Source organism: Oryzias latipes, chromosome 19 (genome assembly GCF_053564925.1).
Source record: "Oryzias latipes strain Hd-rR chromosome 19, Olatipes_Hd-rR_3.1".
In the NCBI taxonomy this organism is placed as follows: domain Eukaryota; kingdom Metazoa; phylum Chordata; class Actinopteri; order Beloniformes; family Adrianichthyidae; genus Oryzias; species Oryzias latipes.
Genome location: NC_136255.1, coordinates 27,742,218 through 27,766,582, shown reverse-complemented (window position 1 = coordinate 27,766,582; position 24,365 = coordinate 27,742,218). Strand labels below are relative to the sequence as shown.

Genomic DNA, 24,365 nt, shown 5'->3' with positions numbered 1-24,365 from the left:
TTTGGAGTAGCATGATGTGTATAATAGCGTGTTGTTTGGAGTAGCATGATGTGTATAATAGCGTGTTGTTTGGAGTAGCATGATGTGTATAATAGTGTGTTGTTTGGAGTAGCATGTTGTGTATAATAGCGTGTAGTTTGGAGTAGCATGTTGTGTATAATAGCGTGTTGTTTGGAGTAGCATGTTGTTTATAATAGCGTGTTGTTTGGAGTAGCATGTTGTGTATAATAGCGTGTTGTTTGGAGTAGCATGTTGTTTGGAGTAGCATGTTGTGTATAATAGCGTGTTGTTTGGAGTAGCATGATGTGTATAATAGTGTCTTGTTTGGAGTAGCATGTTGTGTATAATAGCGTGTTGTTTGGAGTAGCATGTTGTGTATAATAGCGTGTTGTTTGGAGTAGCATGTTGTGTATAATAGCGTGTTGTTTGGAGTAGCATGATGTGTATAATAGCGTGTTGTTTGGAGTAGCATGTTGTTTATAATAGCGTGTTGTTTGGAGTAGCATGTTGTTTATAATAGCGTGTTGTTTTGGAGTAGCATGTTGTGTATAATAGCGTGTTGTTTGGAGTAGCATGTTGTGTATAATAGCGTGTTGTTTGGAGTAGCATGTTGTTTATAATAGCGTGTTGTTTGGAGTAGCATGTTGTGTATAATAGCGTGTTGTTTGGAGTAGCGTGTTGTTTGGAGTAGCATGATGTGTATAATAGTGTGTTGTTTGGAGTAGCATGATGTGTATAATAGCGTGTTGTTTGGAGTAGCATGTTGTGTATAATAGCGTGTTATTTGGAGTAGCATGTTGTGTATAATAGCGTGTTGTTTGGAGTAGCATGATGTGTATAATAGCGTGTTGTTTGGAGTAGCATGATGTGTATAATAGCGTGTTGTTTGGAGTAGCATGATGTGTAAAATAGCGTGTTGTTTGGAGTAGCATGTTGTGTATAATAGCGTGTTGTTTGGAGTAGCGTGTTGTTTGGAGTAGCATGATGTGTATAATAGTGTGTTGTTTGGAGTAGCATGATGTGTATAATAGCGTGTTGTTTGGAGTAGCATGTTGTGTATAATAGCGTGTTATTTGGAGTAGCATGTTGTGTATAATAGCGTGTTGTTTGGAGTAGCATGATGTGTATAATAGCGTGTTGTTTGGAGTAGCATGATGTGTATAATAGCGTGTTGTTTGGAGTAGCATGATGTGTAAAATAGCGTGTTGTTTGGAGTAGCATGTTGTGTATAATAGCGTGTTGTTTGGAGTAGCATGATGTGTATAATAGTGTCTTGTTTGGAGTAGCATGTTGTGTATAATAGCGTGTTGTTTGGAGTAGCATGATGTGTATAATAGCGTGTTGTTTGGAGTAGCATGATGTGTATAATAGCGTGTTGTTTGGAGTAGCATGATGTGTATAATAGTGTGTTGTTTGGAGTAGCATGATGTGTATAATAGCATGTTGTTTGGAGTAGCGTGTTGTTTGGAGAAGCATGATGTGTATAATAGCGTGTTGTTTGGAGTAGCGTGTTGTTTGGAGTAGCATGATGTGTATAATAGCGTGTTGTTTGGAGTAGCATGATGTGTATAATAGCGTGTTGTTTGGAGTAGCGTGTTGTTTATAATAGGGTGTTGTTTGGAGTAGCATGTTGTTTATAATAGCGTGTTGTTTGGAATAGCATGTTGTTTATAATAGCGTGTTGTTTGGAGTAGCATGATGTGTATAATAGCATGTTGTTTGGAGTAGCGTGTTGTTTGGAGTAGCATGATGTGTATAATAGCGTGTTGTTTGGAGTAGCGTGTTGTTTGGAGTAGCATGATGTGTATAATAGCGTGTTGTTTGGAGTAGCATGATGTGTATAATAGCGTGTTGTTTGGAGTAGCATGATGTGTATAATAGTGTGTTGTTTGGAGTAGCATGTTGTGTATAATAGCGTGTAGTTTGGAGTAGCATGTTGTGTATAATAGCGTGTTGTTTGGAGTAGCATGTTGTTTATAATAGCGTGTTGTTTGGAGTAGCATGTTGTGTATAATAGCGTGTTGTTTGGAGTAGCATGTTGTTTGGAGTAGCATGTTGTGTATAATAGCGTGTTGTTTGGAGTAGCATGATGTGTATAATAGTGTCTTGTTTGGAGTAGCATGTTGTGTATAATAGCGTGTTGTTTGGAGTAGCATGTTGTGTATAATAGCGTGTTGTTTGGAGTAGCATGTTGTGTATAATAGCGTGTTGTTTGGAGTAGCATGATGTGTATAATAGCGTGTTGTTTGGAGTAGCATGTTGTTTATAATAGCGTGTTGTTTGGAGTAGCATGTTGTTTATAATAGCGTGTTGTTTTGGAGTAGCATGTTGTGTATAATAGCGTGTTGTTTGGAGTAGCATGTTGTGTATAATAGCGTGTTGTTTGGAGTAGCATGTTGTTTATAATAGCGTGTTGTTTGGAGTAGCATGTTGTGTATAATAGCGTGTTGTTTGGAGTAGCGTGTTGTTTGGAGTAGCATGATGTGTATAATAGTGTGTTGTTTGGAGTAGCATGATGTGTATAATAGCGTGTTGTTTGGAGTAGCATGTTGTGTATAATAGCGTGTTATTTGGAGTAGCATGTTGTGTATAATAGCGTGTTGTTTGGAGTAGCATGATGTGTATAATAGCGTGTTGTTTGGAGTAGCATGATGTGTATAATAGCGTGTTGTTTGGAGTAGCATGATGTGTAAAATAGCGTGTTGTTTGGAGTAGCATGTTGTGTATAATAGCGTGTTGTTTGGAGTAGCATGATGTGTATAATAGTGTCTTGTTTGGAGTAGCATGTTGTGTATAATAGCGTGTTGTTTGGAGTAGCATGATGTGTATAATAGCGTGTTGTTTGGAGTAGCATGATGTGTATAATAGCGTGTTGTTTGGAGTAGCATGATGTGTATAATAGTGTGTTGTTTGGAGTAGCATGATGTGTATAATAGCATGTTGTTTGGAGTAGCGTGTTGTTTGGAGAAGCATGATGTGTATAATAGCGTGTTGTTTGGAGTAGCGTGTTGTTTGGAGTAGCATGATGTGTATAATAGCGTGTTGTTTGGAGTAGCATGATGTGTATAATAGCGTGTTGTTTGGAGTAGCATGTTGTTTATAATAGGGTGTTGTTTGGAGTAGCATGTTGTTTATAATAGCGTGTTGTTTGGAATAGCATGTTGTTTATAATAGCGTGTTGTTTGGAGTAGCATGATGTGTATAATAGCATGTTGTTTGGAGTAGCGTGTTGTTTGGAGTAGCATGATGTGTATAATAGCGTGTTGTTTGGAGTAGCGTGTTGTTTGGAGTAGCATGATGTGTATAATAGCGTGTTGTTTGGAGTAGCATGATGTGTATAATAGCGTGTTGTTTGGAGTAGCATGATGTGTATAATAGTGTGTTGTTTGGAGTAGCATGTTGTGTATAATAGCGTGTAGTTTGGAGTAGCATGTTGTGTATAATAGCGTGTTGTTTGGAGTAGCATGTTGTTTATAATAGCGTGTTGTTTGGAGTAGCATGTTGTGTATAATAGCGTGTTGTTTGGAGTAGCATGTTGTTTGGAGTAGCATGATGTGTATAATAGCGTGTTGTTTGGAGTAGCATGATGTGTATAATAGCGTGTTGTTTGGAGTAGCATGTTGTGTATAATAGCGTGTTGTTTGGAGTAGTGTGTTGTTTGGAGTAGCATGATGTGTATAATAGCGTGTTGTTTGGAGTAGCGTGTTGTTTGGAGTAGCATGATGTGTATAATAGCGTGTTGTTTGGAATAGCATGATGTGTATAATAGCGTGTTGTTTGGAGTAGCATGTTGTTTATAATAGGGTGTTGTTTGGAGTAGCATGTTGTTTATAATAGCGTGTTGTTTGGAGTAGCATGTTGTTTATAATAGCGTGTTGTTTGGAGTAGCATGATGTGTATAATAGCATGTTGTTTGGAGTAGCGTGTTGTTTGGAGTAGCATGATGTGTATAATAGCGTGTTGTTTGGAGTAGCGTGTTGTTTGGAGTAGCATGATGTGTATAATAGCGTGTTGTTTGGAGTAGCATGATGTGTATAATAGCGTGTTGTTTGGAGTAGCATGATGTGTATAATAGTGTGTTGTTTGGAGTAGCATGTTGTGTATAATAGCGTGTTGTTTGGAGTAGCATGTTGTGTATAATAGCGTGTTGTTTGGAGTAGCATGTTGTTTATAATAGCGTGTTGTTTGGAGTAGCATGTTGTGTATAATAGCGTGTTGTTTGGAGTAGCATGTTGTTTGGAGTAGCATGATGTGTATAATAGCGTGTTGTTTGGAGTAGCATGATGTGTATGATAGCGTGTTGTTTGGAGTAGCATGTTGTGTATAATAGCGTGTTGTTTGGAGTAGCATGATGTGTATAATAGCGTGTTGTTTGGAGTAGCATGATGTGTATAATAGCGTGTTGTTTGGAGTAGCATGATGTGTATAATAGCGTGTTGTTTGGAGTAGCATGATGTGTATAATAGCGTGTTGTTTGGAGTAGCATGTTTTGTATAATAGCGTGTTGTTTGGAGTAGCATGTTGTGTATAATAGCGTGTTGTTTGGAGTAGCATGATGTGTATAATAGCGTGTTGTTTGGAGTAGCATGATGTGTATAATGGCGTGTTGTTTGGAGTAGCATGATGTGTATAATAGTGTGTTGTTTGGAGTAGCATGATGTGTATAATAGCATGTTGTTTGGAGTAGCGTGTTGTTTGGAGTAGCATGATGTGTATAATAGCGTGTTGTTTGGAGTAGCATGATGTGTATAATAGCGTGTTGTTTGGAGTAGCATGATGTGTATAATAGCGTGTTGTTTGGAGTAGCATGTTGTTTATAATAGCGTGTTGTTTGGAGTAGCATGTTGTTTATAATAGCGTGTTGTTTGGAGTAGCATGTTGTTTATAATAGCGTGTTGTTTGGAGTAGCATGTTGTGTATAATAGGGTGTTGTTTGGAGTAGCATGTTGTGTATAATAGTGTGTTGTTTGGAGTAGCATGTTGTGTATAATAGCGTGTTGTTTGGAGTAGCATGATGTGTATAATAGTGTGTTGTTTTGGAGTAGCATGTTGTGTATAATAGCGTGTTGTTTGGAGTAGCATGTTGTTTATAATAGTGTGTTGTTTTGGAGTAGCATGTTGTTTATAATAGCGTGTTGTTTTGGAGTAGCATGTTGTGTATAATAGCGTGTTGTTTGGAGTAGCATGTTGTTTATAATAGCGTGTTGTTTGGAGTAGCATGTTGTGTATAATAGCGTGTTGTTTGGAGTAGCATGATGTGTATAATAGTGTGTTGTTTTGGAGTAGCATGTTGTTTATAATAGCGTGTTGTTTGGAGTAGCATGTTGTTTATAATAGCGTGTTGTTTGGAGTAGCATGTTGTTTATAATAGTGTGTTGTTTATGAGTAGCATGTTGTGTATAATAGCGTGTTGTTTGGAGTAGCATGTTGTTTATAATAGCGTGTTGTTTGGAGTAGCATGTTGTGTATGATAGCGTGTTGTTTGGAGTAGCATGTTGTTTATAATAGTGTATTGTTTGGAGTAGCATGTTGTGTATAATAGCGTGTTGTTTGGAGTAGCATGTTGTGTATAATAGCGTGTTGTTAGGAGTAGCATGTTGTGTATAATAGCGTGTTGTTTGGAGTAGCATGTTGTGTATAATAGCGTGTTGTTTGGAGTAGCATGATGTGTATAATAGCGTGTTGTTTGGAGTAGCATGTTGTTTATAATAGCGTGTTGTTTGGAGTAGCATGTTGTTTATAATAGCGTGTTGTTTTGGAGTAGCATGTTGTGTATGATAGCGTGTTGTTTGGAGTAGCATGTTGTGTATAATAGCGTGTTGTTTGGAGTAGCATGTTGTTTATAATAGCGTGTTGTTTGGAGTAGCATGTTGTGTATAATAGCGTGTTGTTTGGAGTAGCGTGTTGTTTGGAGTAGCATGATGTGTATAATAGCGTGTTGTTTGGAGTAGCATGATGTGTATAATAGCGTGTTGTTTGGAGTAGCATGATGTGTATAATAGCGTGTTGTTTGGAGTAGCGTGTTGTTTGGAGTAGCATGATGTGTATAATAGCATGTTGTTTGGAGTAGCGTGTTGTTTGGAGTAGCATGATGTGTATAATAGCGTGTTGTTTGGAGTTGCATGATGTGTATAATAGCGTGTTGTTTGGAGTAGCATGATGTGTATAATAGCGTGTTGTTTGGAGTAGCATGATGTGTATAATAGCGTGTTGTTTGGAGTAGCGTGTTGTTTGGAGTAGCATGATGTGTATAATAGCGTCTTGTTTGGAGTAGCATGCAGTAGCGTGTAGACTCATCGTCTGGCGCAGCGTTCGCTCTGAACAAAGTTCTCCGTTCCCTACAGGAAGTGGGTGGCGTACAGCCGGCTGTACCAGAGCCTGGAGGTGGATTCGTCCGTGCTGCTGCAGCAGCTCACCAGCATCGAGTACCACTGGCATCAGGTGACGCTGCCCCAGCAGCAGGTATGAAGCTCCACACACACATGGTCTTCCTTCGTGGCTCGTCCATCAGAACCTTCTGTCACTAAAAGCAGGAGGTTTGATTTCCGACCTTGTTTTGTAGAAAGGGGAGCTGAGTGATTCTCTTCATGGTTTCCTTCAATATGGATTATGTTTGGTGGCCAAATACAGAGACATCTTCCCCCCAACTCCCTCTGCCACTCCAAAGCTGCACACTCTGCTCAGGTAGGGGGGTCAGGAGCTTAAAGAGAGGGGGGGTTGCTGTAAGGGATCACAGCGGCCCCTCGGCTATGAATCCCATATGCTTCTTTTCAGGATCCTGGCTCAGATCTGTAAGACCAAGGCCTTCCAGGAACTGAACCCAGCTAACTTTGACCTTCAGGATGAGATCTGTGAGGCCTTACAGGTGAGTCAGGAACCTCAGGAGGTCTTCAGCAGCAGCTCCCTTACTCACCTATGACCCTCACACAGACAGGCACCGAGGACTGGTTCACCGTCAAAAAGGGTTTACACGAGCCCATGACCAAGGTGGAGTCAAACTCACATGTCACATTTACCGCTTTGCTCCGTGTTTCCTGAAAACCGTGACGCCTCCTCACACAGGACCTGACAGAGATGGGGAGCGCCCTCTCCAGGCTGATTGTGGAGGTGCAGAGAGACATCAAGAGCAACAAGGACGTCTGGAACCGAGTATTTTTCAGGTGAGTGCAAAAACCTGGCGTACAAGCCCCCTAGCGTCCAACCATAAAGAGTCTGACCACAGAAAACGATCTGAATGGTTGAAAATAAACATTTCAATGAACTGTACCTGCATGAATACTGATCATGTTTCTACCACAGTGCCATGCAGGTGGACGTGTTCACGGTCGTCTACCAAAAGTTTGATTCCCTGGTAAGACGAAGCCAGAGACGTGCGAGTTTCCTCAGGAAGTGACCCCTCTCACCTCGCCTTTCTTTCCTCTGTAGCTTGCACAGGAAGTGATGAAGACGTTATCGCTGATGAAGGGTCACATGGACCTGAGTCTCTCCAAATGCCTGTTTCCCATTTACCTGAACCTACACGGCATCCACAAGAACAAGGCCTTCCTACAGAGAAGGTCAGAGGCTTCACGCTCTCACCTGCACCACAGCCAGGACACACAAAAGGGTTTCTTCACTTCATTTTCCAGCGTTGCTCCAAAAACATCTGAAGTCATCAGACAGAAGGTCACAGGGAGCAAACCTCAAAGCGGAAAGGGTCTGTGCTCAAACTGAGCCCAAATTTAAACGGAATCCAATGAAATCCATTCTGTGTGAGAGTCAAAATAACAGCTGATCAGAGTTCCAGGGGAGCAGAGATCAGCCAATAAACTTCATGTCAGTTGCTGATTGGTGAGCAGGAAAGTGTGGGGGCAACCACAGGAAACGGGGGCACACGTGAGGCCGGAGGCAGCAGGAGGCAGCGGCGGCTGATGCAGAACCGCCATCGACTGCATCAGAGGACTGGACAGAGCGCCCCCCCACAAAGAAAATGGTTCACTTCCAGCTCCAACCAAACGTCAGTCAGCCCTGATTGGTCTGAGTCAGTCTGATTCATCGTTTCTATAGCAACCATTCTAATCAATCAGGAGTAAGCTTGTTGGAAGGCCAAACCCCTCCCACCAGAGGACAGGCTGCACACAATCTGTCAATCAAACGTTTGGAATGTTGGATTTTGTTTCCCTTAGGCTCCACCCACTTTTATAGAGCCATCTGATTGGTCAGTTTATAAATAGAATAACTTGAATAATAGAAAAAATATTGTGAAAAAACACGAGGATTATCAAGAAGATGTAGAACAAAAAGGTGAATTATTATTCTGACCAATAGAATGAGGAGTAACAGCTGTCATTTCTCTGTAGACATCTGCGGGATTTGGGCTTCTTGGAGCCTCGGGTACTCCCTGTTTGGAACGCCAGAGGGGCGGGGCCACTCAGTTCAGTTCCCAGACGCAGTCTGACTGCTTCCTGTCGTTTTCAGAGGGTCACTGAAGCTCTCGAACTTTCATGAGGACTTCAGAGAGGCGATGCCGTACTGGCTGAACCAGGCATTCAGCACCACCAAGGACAGGGTGGAGAGGGCGGTGCAGGTGGACCAGGTAACGCTGCCAACGTGGCCCGGCACCACAGAACCTGCACGGTGTACTGACGGCTCTGCTCTGATGTCAGCTGCAGCCCCTGCAGACCGGCTCGGAGCTCATCAAGCACAGCTCCTCCGCCGTGGACCTGGTCTCCTGCATCCAGCCCATCTGCCAGCTGTGGGAGCAGCTGTCCTGGCCCGACCCAGAGGAGTCCTTCATGCTGATGGTCAAAATCACGGAGGTGCTGCCTTTTACCCGGACAGCTCAGGTGTTTCTGCTCAGTCCGCTTCATGCTGCCGCTTCATGTGTGTTTCAGGATGTTTGTAAGATTGTGGGGAGCTACTGCCAACTCCTGAAGGACAGAGTCCGGGTTCTGTCGGAGAACTCCGACCACAGCATCGCCATCAACATGGCGAGTACAGCCTCCATGGCGTCTGCTGGTGCAGAGAGTTGGACGCTCAAACCTGACCTCTCCCCCTGCAGCTGTGTGTGGTGGTGAATGACCTGGAGCACCTGAGGACACACCTGAGCAAGCTCCCGTCCCAGCTGAACTGGGAGGGCCTCCGCTCGCGGCTCGTCAACGTGATCGCAGACAGCCAGTTCAACAACACGCTGAGCTCCCAGCTGCAGCAGGCGCAGAGCAGCCTGAGCCGCGAGATCCGCTCGGCGCTGGACACGCTGGGGAAGCAGGTGAGGCCGGAGCCCAGCTCCCATCGGCCCGGGATGAGAGCATCAGGGCTAAGCAGAAGAACACGCTCCGAATGAGCGACGGGAGGCAAAAACGGAAAATCTAGTGTCTGTGAGCCAGGCCTGGACTTTGATGGAGAACCGTGTCTCCACAGCTGAACACAGACATCGAGACGTACGTCAGAAGCATGTCCACCAGAAGAAGAATTCCCTCCAAGTCCTCCGAGGACGTAAGAGCTCGACTCCACCTCCTCCACACCCACAGATAACTGCTCGGCGTCACCTCCTCCTGTTCTTGGTTCTCAGGCTGCTGCTCCTCTCATGCGGTACCTGGAACAGGAGCTGCAGTACATGAATGAGAACCTGGTGCCGGAGAACTTCAACAGGTGTCCTGGTGTTTCTGCAGATCCACATGTGGTGGTGGAACTCTTTCCAAACACTCTGTTTTCCTCTGGTGTGTCCAGCCTCCTGACTCCTCTGTGGAACAACTCGGTGAAAATCCTCTATCAGACGGCAAACCAGTATTCTCAGCAGGAAGGACAGATGGTCTTCTGCCAGAGGCTGCTGTACACGCTGCAGGTACGTCCACCAGGTTCAAGCTTTTGGGCCTCATTTCTGCTCCAGATTTAGCCTCTGACTCGTGAAGAGCAGCCAAGTGTTGTGTGAGAAAATCCAATGGTTTGAAGCTTCAGAGGCGATTAGAGATGAGAAGATAGTCTGGATTAATGTGGTCAGGATTCCAACTCTTGGACTGAAGGTCCAAACATCCTGATGTTCTCAGGACATGAAACTGTGGAGTGTCGATCGGTGACCTGCTGACCTTTGTGTCTGTGTATTTCAGTGTCTGGAGCAGTGCTTCCACGCCGAGGGGAACGGACTTCCTCTGAAAAGTCTGCACTCGGACGAGTACAAGGTGTGCTGGACTCATGAGAGATGTGTTCGTTTCCTGTCCCCCTCGGCGTCTGATGGTTGCCTTTTCCCTCAGACTCTGAAGACCTACCTGGAGAAGAACTCTCTGAGCAGCCGGCAGCTCATCGAGAAGTTCTTTCAGAAGAAAACGTCGGAGCAGGTGAGCTTGGAGCAGGTGGAGCAGCTCCGCCATCCTCCTCTTCCTCACTTCAGCTCTTTGCCGTGCAGAGGACGTACAGCGGAGAGAAGTACGGCGCGGTCACCCTCCGCGCCTCCTACAGGAGCTCGGACCAGAGGCTGCGGGTGGAGGTGCTGAACGCGGTTAACCTGATCCCCATGGACTCTAACGGTGAGGCGAGTGCAGAGCGGCGCCGCGGAGCAGCACTGACCTGTTTGACCTGTGCTGGAATGTTTGCCAGGTTCCAGCGACCCGTTTGTTCATCTGTGTCTGGAACCAAACCACGTCTTTCCTGAGGTGGAGCCTCGCGTCACTCAGATCAAGAGCTGCGACCTCAATCCTCTGTTTGACGAGTCCTTCGACTTGTGAGTCTGTCTTTGCTTTCCTTTCACATGTGACAGAATCACAAGACTGGGAAGAGACCTGTGACTCGAACTCGAGTTCCTCCAGGTCTCACATTCATTGATGAGTTTTGACTGGTCCTGCTCCGTCCTGGTCCTGATGTTTGGGACTTGGGAACAATGTTCTACAGACTTCACTTGAAGACTTGGGACTTGACTAAAACTTGCAGAAGTGACAGAGACACCCGTGTCATCAGCCTCCTGGTCGTCCAGGTCACAAAGCCCTTAATGGAGGTCAGCTGGTTGGACGGGTTCCTCCACTGCACCAGAGAAGCCTTTTGGACAGGAACCCTACAAACCCCACGTTTGAAATCCAGAACTCGGCCTGAGTAAACACTTCTCTCACCAGTGGGTAACGGTTCAAGAGGCCAAATTCTTGGTTCTTTTGCTATCAGACACGGGTTATGTTTAAACATACCTGACCTGTTTCGACGGACACGTTCTGTCTTCGTCAGACTCGTCCGGGTTCCCTGGGTTAAACAGGCTGTTTGTCAGAACCAGGGTTCTCCGTGTCCTCCTAAAGTCTTTAGTCCCAGCTGTCCGTTCAGGTGGATGCAGCTGTCTGTAAATGGGAAATGGTGTATGCTTATATAGCGCTTTTCTACCTTCTTCAAGGCCAAAAGCGCTTCACAGTCACAGTCCCACACACATTCACACACTGGTGGCGGCTCTGTGGGTGAAAATGGTCAGACCTGTACGGGGCACACAGGTGAGCCCATGAAAGATGAAGGTCATAGACCGCTCAGTGAACCCAGAGGGAAAATGTCCATGCATGTTTTTTCTAGGTTCATGCTGCGGGCGACAGGTCATCCAGAACACGTAGGTGAGACGCAGGCCAGGCGTGTCGTACAGATTTCTCATTTACTTACCCCCCAAATCCTGCAGACTGAACAAGGAGCCGTTAGTGCTAAGAAATTAGACCATCAGTGTAGTTTGTGGGGGCATGGGACGGGCACTTACTGTACGGATCACGTGCACACCACATGCGTGCAGCATTTGTGGTCATTAAGGAACTCACGCCTCACTAACGACTAGAGTGTGGCGTGAGGACGCCGTACCACAGCCTCACCTGTACGTGTCACTTCCATCATCCTCACCAATACTTCATGATACACTTACTAACACACGACAATGGTAGGATCCATCTTCATGGCGTCCCTTGAGGTGGTCGTACGAGCCTTAAGGTATCTGTCAGACACACCTGTGCTGCCCGGAAGATGCAGCCGCTCCTCTACGACCTCCACGGACCGGACAACCCAAAAACCAGTAGGACTCCGGGTTACGCCCTGACGGGTGGATGTGACTAAGGCTGAAGCTTTGAGTGAACAGATTTTACTTTGTGTAGAGCGAATGCTTTCGTTAACTTTGGATAGAATTCAAGCCTAACTGAAATCCTTTCCATCCTTCTTGACGACAGCCTGATTTCCCCGGAGCAGTGCCAGGCTCCAGGGGCTTGCCTGGTGGTCACGGTGTTGGACCACGACACCCTAAGTGCAGACGACTTTGAGGGCGAGGCCTTTCTGTCCCTGAGCAATGTGATGGGCGTCTCTGAAGGAACCGAGGAGGACCTGAGCTCACGGCCGGATGCTGCTCCGGCTCAGCTACGCCTGCCTCTGATGCATCCCAAACCCAACGGTAGGTCACGGAGCACAGGGGAGCGCGGGTCAGAACCGTTCACCGACCCTCCTGGACTAAATGAGAACTATAACCAACAAACACAAGTGTGATCAGACAGCTTCCTGCTGCTGATGAAATGTGGCTTCACAGCTGTCAAGGTCCCCTTTTGATGATGTCATCAGCAGTTCCCATTCCGACTCCTACAGCAGTTCCTGACAGGAATGCGGATCCACGTATAGTTAAGACGGAGGGAACCTTGACCAGATAAAAAGCTACATTCCCTCCACATATTAGGCTTTACTCCCTGAGAGAACATTCCAGATGATTTCTCATAACAAACTCACACACTCATGTGAGGAAGCTTCCTCCTGAATTTAACTGCAGTTTGACTCTATGCAGACGATGGATTCATGTACTGACGACTGAATCACTTCTTTTTTTTTATCTACCACTTTAGTTTTTACAGTTTTTTGTTAATGATAAATTCTATCCATTATCATCTAAAAATGTTCGCTGTTCTTTACATTTTTTAGCATTTCTTAGGGTTCATTTTTAAACCTAAAAATGAACCTTTAGTTTTAAAACGGCCTCGTTTGACCCCAGAGAACCCAAAACGATCTTCCTCTGGGCTGCAAAGGCAAATTTCATGATTTTTGGTCAACTTTTGGGGAGCAGCCGAATATTACAACCAAAAAATGGAAAAATGTCCACTTCCAATAGAAAAAATGTTTAATTTATATTCCAACTAACATTTGTGTGAATCTGAAGCCTTTAAGGTTTTAGAATATTTTTTTTAACTTGCAGTAAAATACTAGGAAATGTTCAGTTTTACCTGAACCTTCCTTCCAGCTTCACTAACATGTGACCTCACTGTGTTTCTGTGCCCCCCCCCAAAAAAAAAGACGGCATCCTGAAGCTGCTGGAGTCCCGGAGGGGGGAGCGGGAGGCGCAGGCGTTTGTGAAGAAGCGGCGCCAGCGCGAGAAACAATCCCTGGAGGGCGTTCAGCCGTGACAAAGATGCGGACGCCGCGCTCTTCCTCCAAAAATAGACTTTTAATGATCAGTACCAAAAACAGAAAGACTCTGAAAGATGGAGCGGCGCCGGCGAGCGGCGCCTCAGACCATCACAGTGATCGTCAACACCTTCCAGTCAGTGCCAGAGAGAACCTCCCTTTACTACATATTCTATATAATATATATGATATATTATACCCACACTCAGGTCAGGGAATGTTTGGCAGAGCGAGCTTTAGAGCAGCTCAGGGGTCTGGAAACTCCTGCAGACTGTTGGGGAAACCTGAGCGTTTTGGGCCGGAAGACGAGCCAGCGGCCGTCCAGAACCTTCAGGCTCCGTATTGCTTGATCTGAATCTGGAACGTGAAGCAGCAGCTTCAGGCAGGTCGAAGGTTCTGCAAAGGTTCTGCTGTTTAGTGTCCGATCATCCCGTCTCCCCCAGCAGAAGTGACAGCTGGTCTGCTCCAGCTCTCAACAGTGTTTGTGGTCAAAGACAGAAGCGTTGCCGCCTCGCCGCCCGCATTTTCCGCCTCCCTGCTTCGAGCTGCCGCCATGGGCGTCCGGATCGGCGCTGCGTCGCCACGCCGGCTGGTCTGTGTGGAATCAGGACGGACCGGTCCCGGGGTCAGGACAGCGGCTCCGGGGTCTGCTCGGGGCAGAGGGGGCACTCCGTGGAGGCGGAGCAGCTCTCGCACTGCAGGCCGTGGCCACAGGGGAGCGTCAGCGAGCCCTGCTCCCCACAGGTCACGCAGCACCTCCTCTGCTTCCTGTACACCACCTGTGGAGGCGCCACGGTTAGCGGGTTCAGGGACAAAACCCTCAGCAGTATTTTATTAAGCATAAAAACAAAAAAGGTAAAGAAAATATTTATTAAAGAAATCCTGAAATGAGCTCATCCTGCAATCAGAACCCAATAAAAGTGTTTTGTGGATCACTGTCTGCTCCTGCCTCCTTTTTCTGTTGGTTCCCGAGGAACCTGCAGGTCACTACAACCTTCAGCAGAACCTCCACCAGATCCTTCGCTAGGAAAACCACTAGAACCTCCACTAGAACCTCCTCTAGAACCTCCACTAGAACCTCCACTAGAACCTCCACTAGAACCTCCACTAGAACCTCCTCTAGAACCTCCTCTAGAACCTCCACTAGAACCTCCACCAGAACCTTCGCTAGGACAACCACTAGAACCTCCACTAGAACCTCCACTAGAACCTCCACCAGAACCTCCACCAGAACCTCCACTAGAACCTCCACCAGATCCTTCGCTAGGACAACCACTAGAACCTCCACTAGAACCTCCTCTAGAACCTCCACTAGAACCTCCACCAGATCCTTCGCTAGGACAACCACTAGAACCTCCACTAGAACCTCCTCTAGAACCTCCACTAGAACCTCCTCTGGAACCTCCACCAGAACCTCCACCAGAACCTCCACCAGAACCTTCACTAGAACCTTCTGCACGACTCTGAGAACCTGACAAACCCCCGTCGCTCCTCAGACTTCTCCTTAAGCAGCTGCTCCCACACTAGGACCATTTGACGGAGAACATCTGCGACGTTCCCGTATTTTGGCTCTTCTTCGGTTCAGTCTGAACTCAGTGGGAGGGTTGCTGCTTCTTAGAACTCAGAGTCTGAAGGGGAGGAGGAGGAGGAGCGACTCAGCCTCAGCTGCTCTGATGGAAAGACTTTGGTTTCAAGTGTTGTTCAGACGTCTCAGATGTTCATGTTATGAGTTTGATGCTGACCCCCCAACCCCCCCCCCCCCCCCCCCCCCTCAACATGAAGGTTTATGCGATTCCACCAGGAGACCTGGGGGAGGAGTTACCTGCTCCACGGCGTGCAGACAGGCACACAGCTGCGCCTGCAGGCTCTGCACCGCCTCCAGGGGGAGCCGGTGCAGCAGCTGCAGCTGATGCAGGGCCAGGTGGGGATTGTCTCCGCTCCGCAGGCTCTCCAGCGCCTCCTGCAGGAGAGTGATCTGCCGCTGCGCCTCCTCCTCCGCCTGCCGTGCACGTTCCGCCTCCATGGACACTCGCGTGGCGTTGGAGCGCGATTCCTCCGCCTCCGCTTTGAGCGCCGTCCACGCCTGTGAGGAGGGGAGCAGGGAAGATCAGTGCCGGGGCAGCGGGCGCCGGGGCAGCGGGCGCCGGGGCAGCGGGCGCCGGACGGAGGCGTTCCGCCGGGCAGACATACCTACCTGAGCTGTGTGCCTCCAGCTGTGACCCCACTGCTTCAGCGCCCTGTGGGCGTCCTCCAGCTCCTGCTTCAGCCGGCCGGCCTCCGCCGACAGGCCGGACGACAGCAGGGCGGGGGGCGTCCCGGGGGAGCCCTGGGCGGGGGGGAAGTGCTCCCAGATGCTGGTGCTCATGCCGTTCAGACCTTCAACACAACAAACAGCAGCAGAGTCACGGCGAGCTCCTGAAACACCTGAACTCCTGCAGCCGAGGCCACGCACCCAAAGAGCTGTGGGAGGGGCCCAGGAAGGAGCTCTCTGATTGGCTGGGCTGCGACAGGTTAGTGGAGAAGAAAGACGAGGCGTGCGGCCTGACAGGGGGCGATGGCGAGGGCGAGCTGAAAGGAGCGGCGCCGCTGAAGGATCCGGGAATGTTGACGGGGGCAGAACTCTGGAGCTGGCTGCCTCCTGCGGAGACAATCAGAGGCTCTGCGTGAGCTCATCAGCAGAAGCTCCGCCCACAGGGGGCCCCGCCACCTTCAGGAACTGATGTGTAGTACCTAACATGACGCCCACACTGGAGCGGCTGCTCTCTAAACTCCTCTCCAGCGCCGACACGCCGAAATCGTTCAAGTCCAGATCGTCCAGAGCCGACTCTGCAGAGAAGAACGGACACGTCACGTTTGGAGAACGCCGTGAAGAGGGAGGGCTTTCTGTCACGCACCAACCACCGACTCCACCGTCTCACTGGTGGGGTAGAAGGGCAGGGCGTTGGCGTTCATGCCCGACGAAATGCCCGACCCAGGCGGTCCAAACGGGGCGGGGCTTGGGGGGGTGGCTGCCAGACTGGACGGGATGCTGGAGGAAAGACTCAACGGGCTGCCGACTGGCAGGAAGACCAGCAGGTCCTGAAGACCAGAACCAGAACCAGAGTCTGAGGCTGCAGAGGCTGGGAGTGTGTGTGTGTGTGTACATGTGTGTGCGTGCGTACATGTGTGTTTGTGTACATGTGTGCGTGTACATGATGCGTGTGTGTGTGTAGATGTGTGTGTTTGTGTACATGTGTGCGTGTGTAGATGTGTGTGTTTGTGTACACGTGTGTGTGTGTAGATGTGTGTGTGTGTACATGTGTGTGTGTGTGTGTGTGTGTGTGTGTGTACCTGCTTGCTCTGTGCAGAGAACTCTCGGCTCCGTTGTTCTCCAAAGCTCCTCTGTTTGGTCTGAAAGGACACATCAGTGAGTTCTGAAGCTTCTTCATTAGACGGTTCTGCATCTGGGTTCTGCCGTTCTCCTCACATGATCTTCCCGCTCGAATCCAGGGGCCCTGCCGTACCCCCCCTCTCCAGCCCACGGACACAGAGGCTCCGCCCTGCCGCTGGCGTCCTCGCACATGGACAGGACACTTCCCAGCAGGCCCTGCGCCGCGGAGCAGGACGTGGCCGTCGGGGAGAAGGGGTCCGAGCGACTGCCGGGACTCTGACAGGCCTCCTGGCCCGGGAGGGGGTCCGGGGGTCTGGAGGAGGGAGGGGATCCGGGGAAAGCGGGCTCCTCGGGAACGAAGGGCTCTGCGGAGGGCGAGAACGCAGACGGGGTGAGGCGCTGAAGAACGGCGGGCGGGAGAAGCGGCACACAGCGGCACTCACTGTCGGCGTGGGCGAAGGCACAGAAGGGTCCGCGGGGGCAGCTGCCGCTCTGCTGCATGTCGTTGCACTTGGTGGATTTATAGATCTGCAGAGGAGACGCTGAGAGGTCAGCTGCTGCGGAGGAAGAGCACGCCGCCCAGCGACGCAGCGTTCGTCCTCTAGCGGCAGAAACAGCTGTCTGTCCGTCCACAAAGACTCACGACTGGTTGGACCCAGAAGCAGGCGGAACCACGTGTGGCGTTGGTGTAAACCCACCTCGGGGTGGAACTGCTGCTCCGTCCTGGTGTGGCAGTACTGACACGCCTCCGCCCCCTCGCACTTGCTGGGGTCCCCCCACTCCTCGCTCTGTTTCACCGCGGGACACGGGAGCGCTCTGCGGCGGTACAGACGCATGGTTCTCAAAAAGAACCGGGTCAGCACCCCCCACACCTCCACCCTGCCCCCCCAGTACTCACTACAAATGTGCAGAATCATGGCTGACTCCTTTCTGCTGACTCATCTGAACTAAAGCGGCAGAAATGACCCCCCCACAGTCTTACCTGTATTTGTGCTTGTGCGGGCTCCGCCTCCTGTCTTTGCTGTTGTGGAAGTACGGACAGGCGTAACCTTGACGACACAGGCGGGGGGGCTTCTTGCAGAGCTCCGTCTTGTAGTGGGACAGCACGTAGCCGTTATCTGTGGAGGAGGGACAGGGTGAGGACGGGGAGGGGGCGGAGCTCTGCTGCTCCGAGGCTCACACCCACCCTGCCAGCGCGGCTCTTCGCTCAGGATCTTCTCGATCAGCGCCGTGCTCGCCGCCTGGCCCGACTGCAAGTCCCCCCCGCTCCCCTCGCCGCTCCCCGCGCCGCCCTGAGACTCCATCACCTGCACCTCCCTGCAGCACAGGAGCAGAGTCAGCACAGCGTTCGCCGCCACGGGCGGGCCAGCGTCCGTACCTGATGTCGTAGACGGGCGTGCGCAGGTCATGTGATCCGTGCGCGAACGCGCAGTGCGAGCCGTTCTTGCTGCAGTGGCCTTTGGCGTCCGTCTCGTGGATACAGGATCCGGTTTTGTAGTAGCGCAGGTGGTACCGTCGCTCGGTGTCGCCCGCCGTTCGATGCAAGAAGGGACAGCTGGAAGACAAGAGCTCCTGTCAGAACCCGGTCCCTGTCAGAACCCGGTCCCTGTCAGAACCCGGTCCCTGTCAGAACCTGGTCCCTGTCAGAACCCGGTCCCTGCAGAACTCTCAGGATCGCTCCGTTTGGCTGCTCGCTCTGACCTTCCTGCAGTTCAGGAACATAAAGATCTCCGATGGAAGCCGTCTGAGGACGAGCCCGCCATGGGAAACCAAGAGAACCGCAGAACCACAGCACAACTATGGTTCTACAGCAAAAGAACCACCGTTTGGCCGTCGTCAGAAACAGCTTGGTGTCAGTTTCCTATTGCAAACGTTTGTTGAGCTGAGACTGAAACGTCACTCTGCAGACCTTTGTGACTTCCTGCTGCCTTGTAGGCAGAACCGACCCAAAAGCTGCTGCTGCAGCATGTTCCCGCTAAAGCCACGCCCCCCCACACCCTGTGATTCATGAGAGGATGATGGGAAGGAGAAAGAAAAAATCCACCTTTCTTAGGGGAAAACTTTCCCACCAAAAATCAAAACCGAACTGAAAGAGGAACTCAAGCTCCCACAAACGGACCAAACACAGCCCATCCCAATATTCTGTCTGTACTTTAGTTTACGTATAACACGTTGTGTTAAGTGTATATAGGTGTAGATTCTTCATGTTCTTAAATGTCATTTGCACATTTTAAACACCCTTTCATTCTTTTTGCACATTGCTGTTGTTTCTCCTTTTTGCCCCTATTTGCACTGAACTGCTGCAATAATTGAATTTCCCCAACGTGGGATCAATAAAGAATATCTCTATCTGTATTTTCCACAAACATCTGTTCAAAGCACATCAGGAAAATGACTTGATTCATGTCAAATTCAGCAGCTGCTCATGAAAGAATCTTTCTCCAAACCCCCAGAATGACGACGTCTCCGCTCAGAACCGTTCCGGTCTGCATGAAGCTCAGTAGTTCAGCTCTGATGGAGGCGGCGTGAAGGAACGTCTTTTGGGGTCACTCACTCATCTCCTTCGGGACAGGCGCCCGTCCCCTCATCGTATTTGGTGCAGTAAACGTCCGGGCTGTAGTTGAAGGTCCCGTCCCGTCTGCGGATGGGTCTGCGGCGCCGCTGGTTCAGGAAGTGCCAGTGGAAACAGGAGAAAGGTCTGTGCTGTGTACATTTATGCTGGACGAACAGGGGGCACTGCTCCGTTCTGAACTCTTTCAGGTATCTGAGGAAGAAGCAGACAGAGAAACGTCTTCATCACCCTGGACTGCTTGGCTTCACGCTCACTTCAGGTTCTGTTCCGTTTATAAAAACACGACTTTACTTCAGTTTGACGTCAGAATTGAAACCGAAATAGCTCAGCGTTGATCCACAGAGATATGAGACAGGAGAGTTCAAATCTAATCTATGACAGATAATAAGAACATTTTTGGCAGTAATCTGATTTCTTCATGTGTGTTTTTCTGTTTATCTGATTACTTTGTTGCTTTCTTTATGTGAAATGGTCCAAAAATGAGGGATGGCTAAACAGAAGACAAAGGCAGATGATTTCTGCAAAAACAAACAGCTGCTGTCTTCTCTCTTTTTTTAAATAAACTGTATTAACAAATCTTTCACATGCAAAATACCAATTTTCACATTTGCCAGGAAAATGAATAAAAGTTTTTAATAGAGCCATAGTAATAGCAATAAAAAAACTGCTTGAATAATTAAAAATAAAACAAAATAATAGAGGTAAAGGAGTCTGTTAAAGTTTCTAAAGTGACCATGCTTCAACTGTTCCAACAGGATTTAATACTATTGACAAAAAAACATGAACTACTGTTTTTTGTCAGCATCATAAAAATAATAAGTTTATGGAATAATTTATAGTCACATTGATGGTTGGTATAAAATGTTTTAAATTTTTCCAAAATGTTTGAGTGACGGAGCAAAACTCAAACAGAGGAGGCTGTGAGGAACGACTACATGACCGTTTAGTTCCAGATCTTTTTTAAATTTGGCTTTAAATAAATGTTTCAGTGGACAAAATGTATGAATAATTTTGAATAAAGTTTCTTTCACTTGTATTGGTGATGAAAGACTTTTGGGGCAGGGAGCAAACCTTTCCCCACTGGATTCTACAGCCAAACCTATTCAGTCAACGGAGGTTTGGATTTTCTGTCTTCTCTTGGAGGAGCAAACCCCTCAGAGGTCCACCGAGACCCCCAGAGGTCCACCGAGACCCCCAGAGGTCCACCGAGACCCTCAGATGTCCACCGAGACCCTCAGATGTCCACTGAGACTCTCAGAGGTCCACCGAGACCCTCAGAGGTCCACCGAGACCCTCAGATGTCCACTGAGACCCCCAGAGGTCCACCGAGACCCTCAGATGTCCACCGAGACCCCCAGAGGTCCACCGAGACCCTCAGATGTCCACGGAGACCCCCAGATGTCCACCGAGACCCCCAGAGGTCCACCGAGACCCCCAGATGTCCACCGAGACCCTCAGATGTCCACTGAGACTCTCAGAGGTCCACCGAGACCCTCAGAGGTCCACCGAGACCCTCAGATGTCCACTGAGACTCTCAGAGGTCCACCGAGACCCTCAGAGTTCCACCGAGACCCTCAGATGTCCACTGAGACCCCCAGAGGTCCACCGAGACCCTCAGAGGTCCACCAAGACCCCCATAGGTCCACTGAGACCCCCAGAGATCCACTGAGACCCCCAGAGGTCCACTGAGACCCCCAGAGGTCCACCGAGACCCTCAGAGGTCCACCGAGACCCTCAGAGTTCCACCGAGACCCTCAGATGTCCACTGAGACCCTCAGATGTCCACTGAGACCCTCAGATGTCCACCGAGACCCCCAGAGGTCCACCGAGACCCTCAGAGGTCCACCGAGACCCTCAGAGTTCCACCGAGACCCTCAGAGTTCCACCGAGACCCCCAGAGATCCACTGAGACCCCCAGAGGTCCACCGAGACCCTCAGAGGTCCACCGAGACCCTCAGAGTTCCACCGAGACCCCCAGAGATCCACTGAGACCCCCAGAGGTCCACCGAGACCCTCAGAGGTCCACCGAGACCCTCAGATGTCCACTGAGACCCCCAGAGGTCCACCGAGACCCTCAGAGACCCCCAGATGTCCACTAAGACCCTCAGAGGTCCACTGGGACCCTCAGATGTCCACTGAGACCCCCAGAGGTCCACTGAGACCCTCAGAGGTCCACTGAGACCCCCAGAGGTCCACTGAGACCCGTCAGGTCCTCAGAGAAGATCCGGAACAGCTGATTCCTCTCAGCATCGATCAGCAGAGGAGATGTATAGAAAACAAGCTAAACGGAAATGAAATGCGAACTGGCAGAAGTCGGATCAATAAATTAAAAAACTATGACTGAGGTACGTGCAAACATGACAGATCAATTCATGCAGTAATCTGATTACTCTCTCAGTTATCCGATTCCTACCGACATGTAAACAGGCTCCTAACCGCAGAACCGCGATGCTCTGCTTATTTAGCATTAATGTAACGCTCATTAGCTAAACAAACGAGGTTGTGCTGCTGCTAAGAGTGTGGAACAACGTGAGAGGTTGTGTACACTCAGCTAATGCAGCTAACTGCTACGTACGTGTAATGTTGGGGTTTCTCGGGCTGCACGTTCACGGTTGCGGGAGATGTCGAACCCCCAGCGGGCGAAGGCGACGAGGACGAAGAGGGACCCCCGGTGGTCGTCGCTGCCGAAGATACCGGGGGCGGTGGATGCGTTTTAGACATTTCCTCGGTTTAAAGCCTAACAACAAAAAGATTGTTTTTAGCTTACTAGCTAGCTAATTTTATTAGCTTCGAAATCCGCATTGTCCATCAATGTGAGCATGCGCAAAACAAGGGGAAGTAGACAAAAACACGGAACTACGGGACATGGAGTCCAGATTCAGGCTAACAAAAAACTCCGAAAAAACACCAGAAACGTTTTTACTTTTGAATATTTTAATTTAGAGAAGCTCCGTACAAAATATTTGTATCAAACTCGAAAATAAAAACAGAAAAATAACCACTTAATTTTGTGCTTTTTACTACTTACATCCTATCGGCTGCCCCGTGTCTTCTTTGACAGCTGAACCAATCGCTGCTCAAGTCGTTACAAGAGTGACGTCAGAGAATGTATAAATACTCGGCCTCGGCCACTGTCTCAGCAAAAAATTCCCTTTCACCAACAGCGATTTGGCTTTATTAAGTGGTCAACAAACACACTGAAGGTAATTTAACATCTTTATTGCGATTTGTATTGGAATATAAAAAAGTACCGTTTAATATTTTTGTACTTAAACCTCCTCACGATCTGCTGTGTCTGAACGGCCGTCATGTCGATCCGTTACGGTAGCAGATTAGCCTATTAGCTAAAAATAGAACAATGGAGTCAGTGAGAATGTAACGTTTTATTCTCTGATTAAATGCTGATTTTTGGTTAAAACGAGTAAACTTGTGACTGCATATAACTGACATTCATAGACAATCGTGTTAAGTCACAATCGAAGTAGGATTTCCCTCAGAGTTCCGTAAAATAGTTGAAAGCCGTGGAGGCCGGTCGGAAACAAAGATGGCGCAGACGAAGAGCCGAGGAGCTTCGGCGCCATTTGTTTTGAAATGAGGGTGAAGGCGGTGAGCCGGAGAGGCGGGCTGAGGCCGGGCAGAAAGTTCTGGGGTGTTGGCATCACGGCGGGCGTTTGTAGGAGATTCAGCTTTACTGTGCTGCTTTCTTGTGTTTTTCCGTTAATTTTCCGTCAAACTGCTGGGGGGTTTCGGCCTGGGGGAGGGGAACTCCCAGCAGGCGGGCAGTGACCGTCCCCTCGCCCTGCTGTTGTCGTTCTGAGACCTGAACCGAGTCTTTTGGGCTTCCAGAGCGTTCGCCATGGCTCGTACCAAGCAGACGGCCCGTAAGTCCACCGGAGGAAAGGCTCCGCGGAAGCAGCTCGCGACCAAAGCCGCCCGGAAAAGCGCCCCGTCCACGGGCGGCGTGAAGAAGCCTCATCGCTACAGGTGAGCTCACGCGGCGGGCCCCGTGGTTCGGTGGGCCTGAACGCCTGTAACCCCTCCCTCCCGGCGTGTTTTCCAGGCCCGGGACCGTGGCTCTGAGGGAGATCCGCCGCTACCAGAAGTCCACGGAGCTGCTGATCCGTAAGCTGCCGTTCCAGCGGCTGGTCAGGGAGATCGCCCAGGACTTTAAGACCGACCTGCGCTTCCAGAGCGCCGCCATCGGAGCCCTGCAGGTAGGGGCCTCAGGCGGGACGGTGGCCTGAGAGGGCCAGTTCATCTTCCTGAAACCTCTGTTTGCTGTTCATCAGGAGGCCAGCGAGGCGTACCTGGTGGGTCTGTTTGAGGACACCAACCTGTGCGCCATCCACGCCAAGCGGGTCACCATCATGCCCAAAGACATCCAGCTGGCCCGCAGGATAAGGGGGGAGAGGGCTTAGACCCCCCCATCACCGCAGATCCTATTTATCACACTTGACCATCTTGTGGACATTTTTTATTTCTTGGGTTTTTATAAGTTCTTTGAATTTTGTATTTTTAGAGTGATCAATAAACCAACCATTCCACAACCCCCCCCTCATGTACACTAAAGGCGGCTTCAACCACCTGCCCCCCTCCCTCAGTTCATTGTACAACATTTGAGCTGATTGCATTCTGGGGGTTCATCCTGGGAAGGGGCAGTCATTGTACCATGAATGTGTCAGATGGCCTCACTGCAGTGTGGGGGTGTTCAGGTCCCTCTGTGCTCTGGAGGGAGCAGACCATGTTCCTCAGACCCCCCCACCCCCAAATCTTGGCAGCTACATTTAATACTATTTATGGAATGTTGTCACGTTTCTATTAAATGTCTTTATGAGTAGAATCACGAGTCCGTTCTGGTTTATCTGGTTCTGAAGTGTGGAGATGTTTGTTGTAGCAGGTGGACGACTGGAAATGTGTTTGTGTTCCTGTGAGGAGCAGACAGGTGAGGCTGCAGGTGATCAAAGCCGGGGGCTGGCTAAATGCTCATTAGCAGCAGGTCTGATGGGGTTCTGAAGGGCTTCACCTATGTGGAGCAGCACACAGTCAAGGTCGACAAACGTC

The 24,365-nt window shown here is 49.2% G+C and overlaps 3 protein-coding genes across 9 annotated transcripts in view; 2 read left to right on the top strand and 1 right to left on the bottom strand.

Annotated features, from left to right (window-relative positions):
• unc13d (unc-13 homolog D (C. elegans)) overlaps positions 1–14,294 on the top strand; it is a 47,900-nt gene extending 33,606 nt beyond the window's left edge. For all 6 annotated transcript variants that reach the window (XM_078937183.1, XM_078937181.1, XM_078937184.1 and 3 more), the window contains 20 exons: positions 6,345–6,462; positions 6,563–6,684; positions 6,775–6,865; positions 6,931–6,987; positions 7,063–7,160; positions 7,300–7,351; positions 7,426–7,556; positions 8,458–8,575; positions 8,646–8,798; positions 8,874–8,969; positions 9,041–9,247; positions 9,400–9,474; positions 9,551–9,630; positions 9,709–9,823; positions 10,086–10,157; positions 10,230–10,313; positions 10,382–10,502; positions 10,573–10,696; positions 12,150–12,367; positions 13,252–14,294. In XM_078937183.1, the coding sequence (XP_078793309.1) occupies positions 6,345–6,462; positions 6,563–6,684; positions 6,775–6,865; positions 6,931–6,987; positions 7,063–7,160; positions 7,300–7,351; positions 7,426–7,556; positions 8,458–8,575; positions 8,646–8,798; positions 8,874–8,969; positions 9,041–9,247; positions 9,400–9,474; positions 9,551–9,630; positions 9,709–9,823; positions 10,086–10,157; positions 10,230–10,313; positions 10,382–10,502; positions 10,573–10,696; positions 12,150–12,367; positions 13,252–13,361 (2,242 nt within the window). In that variant the 3' untranslated portion in view covers positions 13,362–14,294. The remainder of the gene's footprint in view (positions 1–6,344; positions 6,463–6,562; positions 6,685–6,774; positions 6,866–6,930; positions 6,988–7,062; positions 7,161–7,299; positions 7,352–7,425; positions 7,557–8,457; positions 8,576–8,645; positions 8,799–8,873; positions 8,970–9,040; positions 9,248–9,399; positions 9,475–9,550; positions 9,631–9,708; positions 9,824–10,085; positions 10,158–10,229; positions 10,314–10,381; positions 10,503–10,572; positions 10,697–12,149; positions 12,368–13,251) is intronic.
• unk (unk zinc finger) lies at positions 13,384–22,025 on the bottom strand. 2 transcript variants are annotated; one of them, XM_078937188.1, is made up of 15 exons: positions 21,880–22,025; positions 19,287–19,496; positions 18,111–18,287; positions 17,919–18,049; positions 17,715–17,850; positions 17,431–17,548; positions 17,176–17,260; positions 16,829–17,097; positions 16,693–16,752; positions 16,257–16,440; positions 16,093–16,188; positions 15,815–16,000; positions 15,553–15,738; positions 15,185–15,445; positions 13,384–14,141 (listed from the first exon to the last, which is right to left on the bottom strand). In XM_078937188.1, exons 1-15 carry the CDS (start codon positions 22,023–22,025, stop codon positions 13,777–13,779), a joined length of 2,610 nt encoding a protein of 869 aa, XP_078793314.1. In that variant the 3' UTR covers positions 13,384–13,776. The 2 variants fall into 2 exon arrangements, with proteins under 2 accessions (XP_078793314.1, XP_023804994.1); XM_023949226.2 differs by having other exon boundaries at positions 15,557–15,738.
• A 230-nt stretch (positions 22,026–22,255) lies between these two features.
• Positions 22,256–24,144, top strand: LOC101160039 (histone H3.3A). Its single transcript, XM_004084058.5, has 4 exons — positions 22,256–22,507; positions 23,151–23,288; positions 23,365–23,518; positions 23,594–24,144. The coding sequence occupies exons 2-4, from the start codon at positions 23,161–23,163 to the stop codon at positions 23,720–23,722; spliced, it is 411 nt and encodes a 136-aa protein (XP_004084106.1). The 5' UTR covers positions 22,256–22,507; positions 23,151–23,160; the 3' UTR covers positions 23,723–24,144.
• Positions 24,145–24,365: the final 221 nt, after the last annotated feature.

Coding starts and splice junctions, on each gene's coding strand:
- unk (XM_078937188.1), bottom strand. CDS start 22,025: ATGTCTAAAACGCATCCACCGCCCCCGGTATCTTCGGCAGCGACGACC. Junction 16,001..16,092: donor CAGTGTGGGCGTCATGTTAG/GTACTACACATC, acceptor TTGTCTCCGCAG/GAGGCAGCCAGCTCCAGAGT. Junction 14,142..15,184: donor GTCTGCACGCCGTGGAGCAG/GTAACTCCTCCC, acceptor GCGCCTCCACAG/GTGGTGTACAGGAAGCAGAG.
- LOC101160039 (XM_004084058.5), top strand. CDS start 23,161: ATGGCTCGTACCAAGCAGACGGCCCGTAAGTCCACCGGAGGAAAGGCT. Junction 23,289..23,364: donor AAGAAGCCTCATCGCTACAG/GTGAGCTCACGC, acceptor CGTGTTTTCCAG/GCCCGGGACCGTGGCTCTGA. Junction 23,519..23,593: donor CCGCCATCGGAGCCCTGCAG/GTAGGGGCCTCA, acceptor GCTGTTCATCAG/GAGGCCAGCGAGGCGTACCT.